Source organism: Cygnus atratus, chromosome 4 (genome assembly GCF_013377495.2).
Source record: "Cygnus atratus isolate AKBS03 ecotype Queensland, Australia chromosome 4, CAtr_DNAZoo_HiC_assembly, whole genome shotgun sequence".
NCBI classification, from domain to species: domain Eukaryota; kingdom Metazoa; phylum Chordata; class Aves; order Anseriformes; family Anatidae; genus Cygnus; species Cygnus atratus.
The window spans coordinates 33669539-33682470 of NC_066365.1; the positions used below are offsets into that span (position 1 = coordinate 33669539).

Genomic DNA, 12932 nt, shown 5'->3' on the forward strand with positions numbered 1-12932 from the left:
TTCAACAATTACAGACTTTCTTCAGAGTTTCCCAAGCTGGCAGCCATTCTAGTGGGGACTCCTGAATCTAACAACGTTTCAGACAGAAATAAAAAAAGTGATGAGTTGCACTAGTTTGTATCTGACATGCTGATCAACCCTATGGGCACTGCTGCTCTGTATGTATAGAACACAGATAAGAGAGAGTGCAGAAATAAAACTTGATGCAACTTATATATTTGGTTCACAAAGTGACAGCAGAATGGAGTTTGAGTTTTTTTTCTCTGTACAATAGCACACCAAGTTTTTGGCCAAGTGGACATAAGGTAAGTGAATGTTTGACACAAGCAAAAGAGGTGAGATTTTTTAAGGTTTAATTTTAATGCAACATAATCATTTGAATTTAGATTATTTGTTGTATCTACAGTTGACTAAGGAAAACTAATTAAAGAGAATTTGTTCCTTTAAAGCAAATGATTAAAAAAAGATATTAGCGAAATAAACGAAAATGTTCCATTGGGATATGCACACCACAGTTAGCTACTGCATATTCTAAACATGCTATAAAAAAACACTACCCGCTTCTCTCTAAGCTGTGCACATACTTTGCAAAATTACCTCAAACCTGCATGCGAATAGTCTAATTAAAACTGAAGAGATGTAAATCCCACGAATGTAACTGACTGACAAGAATATTTGCATGACTGAAAATGGAGGTTGCCACTAAAATCTTATCTGATTATACCTTCTAGATATATTTCTCCTAGACATTACATCCTTGACTAGCACAGAGAATTGTTTTTATTTTTTTTTAAAACCCTTAGTCTTACCTTGACCAACTCCATTACCAGATAGAGTTCTGTTGGGGTGTCCATTTCTTCTATCAGCATGATGATATTTGGATGCTTCACTTGACGCAGAATAGATACTTCATTTTCAATCAGGTGTTCCTGGTCAGTAAAAGAGTAGAGAGGTTTATATGAATAGACACAAAATGGCCAATTTCCTTTTCCTTTAATCAGCTCTTCAGTGAGCACTCATTTTGGTATTTCATTTTGTAGTAAAGAACTATTGTCAGCTGCTGGATTTTAACTTGTATTTTAGCCCAACTGTACTTCAGCAGTTAATTTAAAATACCACATTTCAAACACATAACCCATGGATTATCTCCAAAAAAAGACCCCGGAACACGACAGCAATTCAGGAAGTGCAGGTTATATTCCTTATGAGGGTATTAGGATGCTCAGAACATCAATGAACCTGGGTCATTGTAGCCTGCCACCCCCCAGCAATAGTTAACATGTTCTTGATCCACTCCAGCTCTCACCTCTCATTTAGCATAGGTTACTCAAGGACAGATTACCTAGGATTTAATTTCAAGGACTGGCACTTTAAAAAGGACATGGATTATATATGTGAAAAATATGATAACTGATTTGGTTACAGATTTCAGTTCATTTTATATGTATGTTCAGATTTACAATCTGCAAAATAGGTACCTGCTCAGTTAAGTCAGCGTGGCTCCGACAGCTTAAGAGCACACAGATTGAGTTTTATTTCCCCTTCCTTATACTTCTGAGAAAGTAAGGGGTTTCAAGAACAACTAGTTTCAGGATGTTTTGTTTTCCAATACGTCTTAGCACCTGGTTAACACTGGAGAGTGAAGAAAACTACATGCTCCTTTCATTGGAAGAATGATTTGCGTTTTTTGTTATAAACATTGGAATACAGATACTGCACGTAGGGTTCCCTTTAAGTAACAATGCCTGCTTAAAACAGAAATTTCCTTTACTTTGGCAGATATCAAATCATCTCACCGGAGTTTGAACTTACTAATGTTTAATGCACTGATTAGTAGCATGCAATTCATGCATTTGTGAGCAGAGCACCAGAGGTAGATGTGATCCATTGTGCATAAGCAGTGATTAAAGATCTTATGCTACTTTAACTTCTATTTCCAGGGTTATTTACAGTGCTCTTGCCAAAGCTTTATTTGGCTATGTAACTCAGAAACCACATGCCATGTGTGCATCTCATTTGGTGAGTATGGTGCAGCATACATGGGTTCAACAGTCACACCTTTGAAATTCAATTTGAAAGAGCATCAATTGTCATTCTGAACAAACATATGTCTGCTCCAAGCAAATGTGCTCTGGAGAAAAAAAACAAAACACAAACAAACATGAAGCAATTTTGTTAAACACAATGCTGAATTTCATCATCAGACAAAAGTGAACAGCCACAGCATACTAAGCCTTATGGATGAAAACCTGTAAATTCAAAACTAGTGTTAATAGTCCAAACAAAATCTAGAATCTTATTATAGATTTTTCTACCTAAGGAACAGGTAACATACTCAATTTATTATATCCATTAATTCTGACTGAGACACTATGCTTCACCTATGCCTTCTTCATTTAACTTGACTCAATTGTTAATTGTTTTAAATAAAAACCAAGGCATAAGTGATCTTTATTTAAAATCACTACTAATAATGTTCATTTAAAAAAGACTCCAAAATGTTGCTGAGCTACTGTTTTGATGCCTGTCTTCAACATGCTGACTAGCGTATAGTTACTTATTTTCAACCACACCAATGGGTTTGTCAATTTTTGTCATTTATAAAAATAATTCTAAAACTTTTTATAACATTCTCCTGGATAGTACAATATACATTTTAGTCTACAATCATATGTTTTATTTACAGATAGATTAACATATAATTAACATTTAGTCTGCTTGTAGAAAATGCATTAGTCAACTGGATTCAAATTTTAGGACATCCAACATAAATTGCTAGAGAGCAGTGAGCAACTTACAAGTCATGCATATTTGGTTCAGATGGTTGTTTTTAAGATAGGGCTTATCTTGGCATGTGAGAGAGGGTGAGGAAGGACTAAGCTGTAGCAAATTTTAAGTATTTTATTTGTTGAAATTCTTTCTCGACAGTTGTGGCACTGCCCGAACAGCTATCAACATCTTCTTAACCACAGTCCTGTTTACACATGCACACGTACATCTGTATGCAGCTATACAGATACTGGTCCTTTCAAAACAGACAGGTATACATCCATAGTGTTATTCTTCTTTTGTTCTTTTTTGTTTGTTTTAAAGTAGCAGCAATGCTAACTAGAAAATAAGTCTAAAATCTACTGCATAGAATGGCTTGTCTGTCTCTGGACCATTCCAATTTATGATACTTAAGAGGCTGACTCAGACAAGTAACAGAAACATCTGAAGCTGCAAGCAGTAAAAATCACCCAGAAGTTTTCTTTTGCAGTAAACCACACTAGCTCATCCTTCCAACAGCCAAAGAAACGCCAACATTTAAATCTCAGTAAGGCAATTCTAGCACTGTTTTTCTTGTGGTTGTACATTTTTAAGATTCCTTTCTAAATTCTCCCTTAAATAAACTTAGAGAAGATGAGAAAAAGTGATGGGGGGAGGGAACATTCATCTCCTACTACCTAATACACAACTTAAAATCTGCACAGATTGACCATTTCTGTTAGAGAACCTCTAAGCAGAGGTCCAGAGCAAGTCATCACAGCAAGTAATGCTAGTATACAATTAGTATACGGTAATGTGCCGCTCCGTAGCATACAAAGAACATCACACAGACTTACATCATCATCCTGCAAGGTCACTTATAGCATTTGTGACTCAGAATTGTACTGTAAGCAGTTACTCCATGTAATTGACGAAAAGGGTACCACTGAATTAAAAGCCTGACTTGGTTGCAAAGTTAACTTCAGAATCATTTCAGTGTGGTCATTTACATACAAAATAAGGTATTTGCATCAAAAAAGACTGTCTTTTTAGTAACCTTGAGAGAATGGAATTCATGTCCTGCTCTCAGAGTCTTTAATCCAGAATTTGATCGTTAATTAATACTGTGCCCCAAGTTTTATTTTAGCTAACGCCAAACTATCCATTTGAGTCAAGCTCCTCAAGAGCACTTTGTTTTTAAGGTATATTGTTCACAGGCAAAGCAGTTAAAATAGAAGTATTTTATGTTTTTGTTATTTGTTCTAACACATAGTCTACATTCTTGATTGTGTTTTACCTGTTGTTGATTTTTTCCTTGTTTTTAAAATCCCTGTAGTTATGAGGAGGTATGTGAAACTCTAGGATACTTACTTCCATTATGTAACATGCTCTTCTGTTGCGGAGAAAATTTTTGTCTTTTTTTAATGTATTAAAAATAAAGCATAATGAATTCTCTTGTTAAGAGATCTTTGTTCTCAAGGAAGTGAAACTAAATAAACAGAAAGAAATGGTTGAGAAAATTTCTTTCCAAATATATATTTTGTATATAAAAGGAGTATGTATAGCCATAAAAAGATAAAAGGAAGAGGCAGAGAGGGAAGGGAATTATATAAATACAGATATAGCAGCAAATTTTCTCTCATATTTTACAGATCAAAATCATCAGGCTATATTTCATCAATTTCTCTTCTGATTTCACTTTGGACAAATATTGGTATTTTCTTTGTTAGTTTAATAAATATGAGGACAATTTGGTGTTTTTTTTTTTGGTGTTTTTTTTTTTTTTAACTCTATAATCTAGCAGACTAACACTCACTACTTTGCTTCTTTGATGGAATATCATCACCCTGTTGAACAGACAGTCAGAAAACCCAAACACACCCACCATTTATGACTAATGAGCAGCTGCTCGTGCTGTTTCTGCTATTATTCTTATGCATGTAAATTGTTGTACGCTACCTTTCCACAGCATTTAGCCTTGTCAATGATCTTCAGTGCAAACTCCTTTCCTGTGGATCTAGCAAGAAAAATATGAGAACAGTTCATCAGAATTAATCAGAAACCAGTCAACATTATGTGGCATTATCTGTAAGAATATAGATCTTAATGCCTTGACCCATGGAGATTGCTGACAGAAAATTCACAGAATGGACTTGATTTTGTTTTTCATTTTCTCAGCAACATTTGTGCCTGCTGTTTCCCTGACTACCACAACCTGGCTCACTTTGTGTATTAATCCCAGGCTCCAGCTGCAATTCATTCTTCTGTGACCTAGCACTCACTTTAATGCAACATGCAAAATTTGTCTTAAGCCTTCCACTTAGCTTTGTTCAACTGCTAGGCTTTAAAGATAAAATCATGCATGTTTACGTGTAAGTGAGCAGAAGAAAAACTGATACCCTACTGGAAAAATTTAATAGGATTCAGTAGCGCTAAGGCCTTCTGTTTTATTACACACTAGTCTAAAATCCTGCTGGATTTTTTAGGTGCTAATTTTGTCCTTTTGTATTTCGTTCATTCTCTATTTTTATTCAGCATTCTATGGAACTCTGTAGCAAGTATCTAAAGTGACCGGACATTTGAGAAGGTGGTTATATACAAAGTAAAAAGGATGACTATTTTCAATAAATACTCTCCCAGAAAGAAGGAGCTCTATTTTGCTTTTTGCCCCTTTAAGCAACAAAAATGTTCTGCATTTCTTCAGAAGGGGAAAAATGAGAAAGAAGCACAAGTGAATGACTTTTTTTAAAAAACAACAAACACATAACACCAAATATGACATTACTACTTATATTAAGGATGAGTTAAAATTAAATGTCCTATTGCTACTATATTGTTTTGTATTAGTACCAAGAGACTCCAGTGTCCCTCAGAACAGCACTAACCTGTATGGTTAAAAATAAATAAATAAAAAATGGAGGCAATTACAAAAGGAAAAATCAGGTACATTTTAAAGCTTACAGTTTAATTCTCACTATACTTTTTTGCATTAGATACAGCTAATCAAAATGACTACTTTGCAAAAAAGGAACAGAGTTACTGTTTCACATTCAAATTATCCATTATTGAAAAGATGCAGTACAGAATTTCTGCTCTCACAGTGCAGCTGTATCTGCTAGGTTGTCATAGTTACAACCTGATCCAGTATTTAGACAGAAGTGCTATCTAAGTGGTATCTGTGAAATGCTATCCTCTTATAGACCTGATGTAAAATCTACTATGAATACAGTGTATAATTCAAAATCGCAATTTATGTTACACTAAATTAAGTGCACTATCTGAAAGTCTGCAAACAACTGATCAGCAAAACCCACTTAGGAAACCTTCAGCATTTATACTGTGTAGAAAGAGGAGTTAACATTCACAAAGCCAATTCATTAACCAATTTCAAATCCCTTCTGCAAATGTCCTTTATGATAACACCTAAGAAAAAAAAAGATATCAGCGACACAATTTGTGTGCTGATATCACTGCCTATCATATTGACCAGTATTGTCTGACAGGTTTCTGGCATTCTTCTATCTAGCTGTCAGTATCCATCTGTTGACTCATGTCTTCATATATAGACATATAGGCACCCTTTGCAAAAGAGACCATTTAATTCTTTTTGTAGAACAGCTGATATAATGGGATCCTGGCTTTATAACTGAGGCTTCCAAGCACAGCACTATGAGAAATTAAATATACTAATTAAAAAGAATTTTAAAAAAAGAGAATTTATAGTTGGTATTTCCTCTCTCATTATTGTTAGCAACAACTGCAGTATATTTATTTTACATAAAATTCATTTAGTAATGCTTCACTAAATATAAAGGTGGGATCAAATACAAAACTAGGTCTTCAAGTTTAAATTTTATTTTTCATGTTTTTAAATAATTGGAAGGTTGTCTTTCTAGTCCAATCCTCTCATTCCAAAAAGCACAGAAGACATTTAGAAACCCAAGTGACTTAGCAGCCCATGTCCCATTTTCAGTGGAATTTATGTGATTTCCAAAATGCATAGCAGTTATTCCTAAAAATATTAGCTTATCTTATGCATTTAGCCTGATATCTTTTATGAATGTTGTTCACTCTGTGGATAACAAAGGATTTGTGGCCAGCCTTACAGCGTGTGGGAAGACACTGTGAAGCATCATTCACTTAGTTTCTCTCAAGCCTCTTATGTGTAGCTTCTTGCAAGACAAAATGGACAGAAATCAATTTTCAACACAGCTGGCTATATTGCCTTCTCACAATTTTTGTATCAGACCTGCAGTTTTTAATGCCATAGGGAAATGATTCTACTTTGATGTGGTACCACTTGTCAGGAACCACAGTTTCTTGGTGGAAACCATTCCAAAAAAAAGAAGCATTAAGACCATGGAATCTAGATGTTGACACTGACGAGAAGCATTATCTTAAACCTGTACGTGCAATAGGAACTTGTTTGGAACAGTAACTGTAGCATACTCAGATCACTGTTAGTCACTTTTTTTTTCTTTATCAGTACTGTAATCAGCTAGTATCTCTAGAAGCTGCCACCTCAGTCTTTATTCTTTAATATATAAACCTTGGATGCTAGTATATCACCTTCTCAAAAAGGTATTAAAAATAATGATCATCATTCGTTGCTATAAACCAGAAGGAAGTATTAGATTTGTGTTGCATATCATCTGCCAATATTATCCTCAGTAATGGAGAGAAATGAATCAAACATAGTATCAAGAAACCTTTCTCTTGAGGAAAAACAGTAATGGCTGCATAATGTTAGGGATTGTAAGACCCATACATCTATGCTCAGCACGTTCAGCCTTACTGCCTAAACCTTTTGCTCATTTGGATGACTCGGAAAGAGTGTCTGTATATGAAGCTATGATCTGCTAGACTGGAATGAGTTGTTTCCATTCATAATTATGTTTCTTTTAAAGAAAACCATCAGACAGAGATCAAATAATAGAAACTGTTCCTGTAAGTTCTATGGTTTCTACAGACATTTGCTGAATTTGCCTGGTACTTGTAGTCAAGTTGGAGATTCTTCATAATATTTAAGAAGCTGACATAACTCTCGGAGTGATGAAGATAGCAGAAGGTGGTTCTAAAACATAAACTGAGAAAGTGACAGTCACATCATCTGCTATGTTTACACCAGCAGCAAAGTGTGACACAAAGCTTGCAGGGGAAGAGCAGTAATACAGCACAGGTCTGTAAAGGTATTCTGCCTACCCCAAGGGAAGTCGTGCACAAGAATATTTCAGAGTCTGGAATACTGAAAGACTGATTTAAGTCCCTGGCTCCTCACCATACTACCTCACCGAACAAGCAAGCAAAAGGGAGTCAATAGCACAGGCTAACTGCCACCAACTCTATGCCTTTAAAAATACTTTGCTCACAGTATTACCTAAAGCTGTGAAAAATCATTTAAGCAGCAGGCAGTAGGATATTACAGCAGCAGAACTGCTGAGGCAGAGCTGAAGTGCTCTGGGAGACTGCTTAGATTCCACATAAAATTTCCTGCCAGCCACAACAGCCTTACCTGTGGTGAGAGGGAGTTTCTTGAAGATCTATAGGGTTTTCCTTAAGAGCTTCCATTAGAAGGTAATACCTCCTTAATTTGGGGCATAAAAAAGCCATGTTCCACTGCTGCTCTCATATTCCTTTGCTGGAACAACATAGAGAGCTCTGTGTGTTGTGCTATGTCTAGCTCTCCTGAAGCATAGGCATATCTTTGCAACTGCTCTTTGTATTCACCTCATCACATTTTCCATGCAATTACGCTAATAACACAGCTTTATCCAGTAAAATAAACAGCATTACTGAACATTTTCCTTGCTCACCGTTCTATGCACTCCTTCACAACAGCAAAATTGCCATCACCAATCACCTTTCCAACTTTATACTTCTCTAGAATGGTGGATGACACTGAGCACTTGTTTCCATTCACACCTGCAAAAAGGCAAGGTCAGTAACTAAGGAAGAGAGGTGTCAGCAGGATGTAACGTATCCCCCATAGGCAGATACGGAATAAGGAATCATAAACACAAAACAGAATTGAAAAGTAGTTTTCCTCACAGCTTATTCTCTTATTTTTTATCTTATAAGACCTAAGAACATAACAATGAACAAGGTAAGGCTAATCAGCGTTATCTGACCTTTGAACACATAAATCAAATATTACTTTGTGTGTGGATGTACTTTAAAAGTAATGAACACAGAATATTTTCTGAACACAAAACACGTGTTTTGAAGTATCTTTTTGATATTTTTGCATACTGAAAGCAAAAAATGGAAGTAAGATTCATCTAAAAGGCAGGTAAAAAAACAAAATGGCAAGTAAAAATAACTTTATTAAATAAAGAGCATAATCCCATCCAATTATTTTTTTCCTTTTTGTTTTTTTTTTTTTTAGAATAAAGCAGGCTCTACCATTGCCATGATGATATCATCTGCTACACTTTTGTTTCTTTCTTTTAATGTGGCAATAAGACCTCGACCAATGAATAAGAACTTTGATTCCTACATTTCTTATTCCATAAAAGATGATACCAAAAAAATAAATCAACAATAAGGGGAATTAAATAGTGATTCAGAGGCACCAAGTCTTTGATCATTTTTAGAAAGCACCAAACGTTTTATCTGTTGAACTTCTTCAAGTTCACTTAGCTGTTGCTGAAACATCCAAAATGTAAGCTTGATAGCTGCTTATTTTAGTATTTTTAAATTTAAAAAGACTTTAAAATAAAATTTTAAAGAAGTAACGTTGATTTAAAGAGCTAAGGAACTAAAGGTTAAGTTTAGCTAAGGTCAGCTGACGGGCCTAGTGATTCTACCTGAAGCACCACATGCAGTTGTGAAGAGAACCTCACTCTCAAACCAGCTGTAACACATTTCTGGTGATGCCCTACAAGTCACGTTCAAAATCACTCAAATTCTCAAGAGTGACTAGTGAAAAGGGGGATCCAGTAATATGCTACTATTTGACAAAAAAGAATAAAATTTATTTTCTAGCTTTACGGCCTTGATGTAGTAAATGCAATTAACAATTTTTCTGATTGGCTGTTAATAGGGTATCATGTATCTCAGAACAAAAAGTGATTTGAAGACACTGGAAACCATCTGACATTGCTGAACCAACTGTTACATAGAGAAAAAATTTTGCAAGGAAAGTAATTGTTGGTGTCTTACCTTCAGGACTCTGGCAACGGAGTGATTCAGGTATACCATTCACATTGGAAGAAGATCCACCATGTGGAGGGATCTATGGAAGTATGTAAGATCTTGTTATTTCTCATGGTAAAGTACTCGCAAGGAGACGGAGAAATTTCAAGAAAACAACAGCAAACTTACAAATTTTCAAAAACCCTGAAAACACCTATACAGAGTCAGTTTACTTTTCCACTTCCATTTTATTTTCATTCTTGCTTTCTCACAGTTCATCTTCATTATAATACATCAGTGACACTTCCACCAACTTGAGATGAAACCTTGATATTCCTGTTTACATAAATAGTCGAACACATTTCAGCAAGCCTATAAACAGCAAAGAAAATTTCCTCCCACTGCACAAACATTTCCCTCCTCATTCTGTGGAACAAGATCATTACAATACACTGCATACTGGTTAAAATACATTTTCACATAAGCCATAAATTCAAACCCAAAGAACCCGAAGACAGTCATCTCCAGACAACTACTGAGTGGCCAGTGCCACAAGAACACAGTCCCTGCTGTATTCTAACACATCTATATCACAGATGGCAGTGTCAGAGGTTTCCTTAACTGAACTCCATCAATCCACGCCCTCTTCAGATTAGCACTGAAGCACACTAGGAAGGTGATGTAGAAATACTTGCATGGCCTACTAGTTTACATTTAAAGAACAGAATTTTGGTATAGGTGGGCTAGAACATGTATGATAGTCAAATGTGCTAGACAATTTAGCAGTTTGTACTTCAGGTTATTATGGATGTAAAGACTCAAGGCATCTACAAGACCTTCACGTTAGATGTCTGTGTAAAAAAACAAGTATCTAACTGATTTTGAAGGATGAAGTCTGGAGAAAATTGCTTTTGCTGCACTAACAACTTAACTGGTGCTCAATCTGAATCTTCACAATTCTACTCAAAGTTGTCCTGTCATACTGCCCAGGGATATACACAACAATCAGATTTTATTTTTAAAAGGAGTGAAAGCATATGAATGAATGCAATGAACACTAAAACACTGGATCTATTCTATGCACCATTGTTTTTATAAACTCTCCCATTACAGTTAAGTGTAGTTTAGTAATTTAATAAATTCTATTCAATATATTTTACACTATAAATGTACTTCTGTATGTAGCATTTCTTGCTGTTCTGTTGAGTTCCAGTACCTTGTTTTCTTCATGGGCTATTATAATAGTTCTCACTGCTCACCACATAAAGGATTAAAATGCTTCTCTGCCTTAAGCTCAGTGTCTGTGGAAATGGCTTTGCATGATACCGGGAATGCAAATGCAGCATTTCCTATTTTAGCTGACATTGTCTGGTTACACTGCAGAATATTTTAAATCATTAACACTATTGTCAATGAAAGAACTGAATTGACAGATAGGGATATTGTCTAAAGGCTCATGAAATGCTAATGAATGCTTAAGTTTCTAGTGGCAGCTGAGCTGCCAGATCAGCTAAAGGTACAGTAACTAGAAGCTGTACAATGTACTGTTGCAGAACCTCTAAAACAATGCTGTTTACCAGCATTTGGCATAGAAGTAGCAACAAACAGCAACCAGGCAGCTACTACTACTACTTGTTGCTAAAAACATAAACCAGGCTATGTTAATGTAGCTGTATTTGTAAGCAATTTATTTGTTTAAAAAGGACCAGGAGTAAGGACAACTGGGTTAAAAGACATTGATGCAAATTTATGAGTCGGTTTCTTAACCCATCAGTCACATCTTCTTCAAGCATGAAGCAGGGACAACAGAAGAGATCACTGCAAAGCATTAGATCACTAATATTTTTGCTGATGACTATTTTGGATTTTGAGTGAGTGACAATACAAGGGAATACCTAGCCCACATTTCCAACTTCCTTCATCCTTGTAATCAGGTTAGAATGTGACTGGGCACATTCCTTCTTGCCACAGTGTTTACAAGAAGGAAGCAAATAAGAGCAGGAAAAAAGAGGGACAGGAAAATGAAAAAGTTTATTGCTACTGTTGTGGGAGAGGTGCTGGGTCAGAACTTGAAACAGTAGGTTTAACTTTAGCTCTGCCAATAATTTACCTCGTGGTTCTAGAGATGAGAGCAAACCCACACTACCAGTAATTTGGAAGCTGTGGGTCTGGGAGTCTGTTTCTCAGCAGCAAAACCAGACTAGTTATTTCCCTCCTGTGTCATAGCACAGTAGAAATAAATTCTCAGGATGTCTGTGAGGTGCTTGATTAGCTAGAAAAGGTTGGGAAGAGGTCAAAATTGGTAACAAGTGACACATAATTAAGTACATATTATTAAGAAAGTAATTTCTAATCATTTAAGTAGCCAGACATGTAGTATTTGGAGTATCTTCCACTGTTGGTATCCCATTTGACTGGTTCACTAATCATCCCCAAACTAGCAAGGAGATGAGAAGAGGATACACACTGCTTTGATACTATACTAGTGAATATGGATGGAATCTATGATCACATTGCAGATTAGACTTGGAAACAATTCCTTCTCCTCTATTCCAGTCCACACAGCACTACTGCTCTCTTTCAATACTGCTCCCCTTACACATGATAAATTCAGAGTGCACAGGACTTAAATCTACCCTCTCACTCATATGCAAATCCTAGAAAACTCAGACCTGAGGGAGAATTTGACTTCTTGTTTTCAAAAGCTCACATAATAATTTAGAGCAGCAACGTCTTTTCAAAATAAGCCAGTCACCTCAGAATGGGGATGCTACTGGCCATGAATACCTAATGCTGATAGTCGCTCGTGTGGTGTTTATTATTAATTATGCATTATGCAATACAAGACATATCAGTTACTGGCTTTACTTCCCTCAGGTTGTCTCCCCACAAGTAATTTGTTTCAACAGCACAGCCAGAGCCAAACGCACAATGCAATACAATTGTTAGAGATACTGATAATGTCTCAGTGAACACATAGTTTTCAAAACTAGCTGCAAATCCATTTACAGAGTAATTAAATATGCTATAAAAGGTTGCAAGCAAACCTG

The 12932-nt window shown here is 35.8% G+C and overlaps 1 protein-coding gene across 4 annotated transcripts in view; it reads right to left on the reverse strand.

The window, feature by feature from the left end:
- DCLK2 (doublecortin like kinase 2) overlaps positions 1–12932 on the reverse strand; it is an 86524-nt gene that overhangs the window by 19276 nt on the left and 54316 nt on the right. For all 4 annotated transcript variants that reach the window (XR_004779219.2, XR_004779220.2, XM_035550178.2 and 1 more), the window contains 4 exons: positions 9910–9982; positions 8562–8670; positions 4708–4765; positions 810–929 (listed from right to left, as the gene is read on the reverse strand). Coding sequence is in view for 2 of the 4 variants with exons in the window: in XM_035550178.2 (XP_035406071.1) it covers positions 810–929; positions 4708–4765; positions 8562–8670; positions 9910–9982 (360 nt within the window). In the remaining 2 variants the exon portion in view is untranslated. The remainder of the gene's footprint in view (positions 1–809; positions 930–4707; positions 4766–8561; positions 8671–9909; positions 9983–12932) is intronic.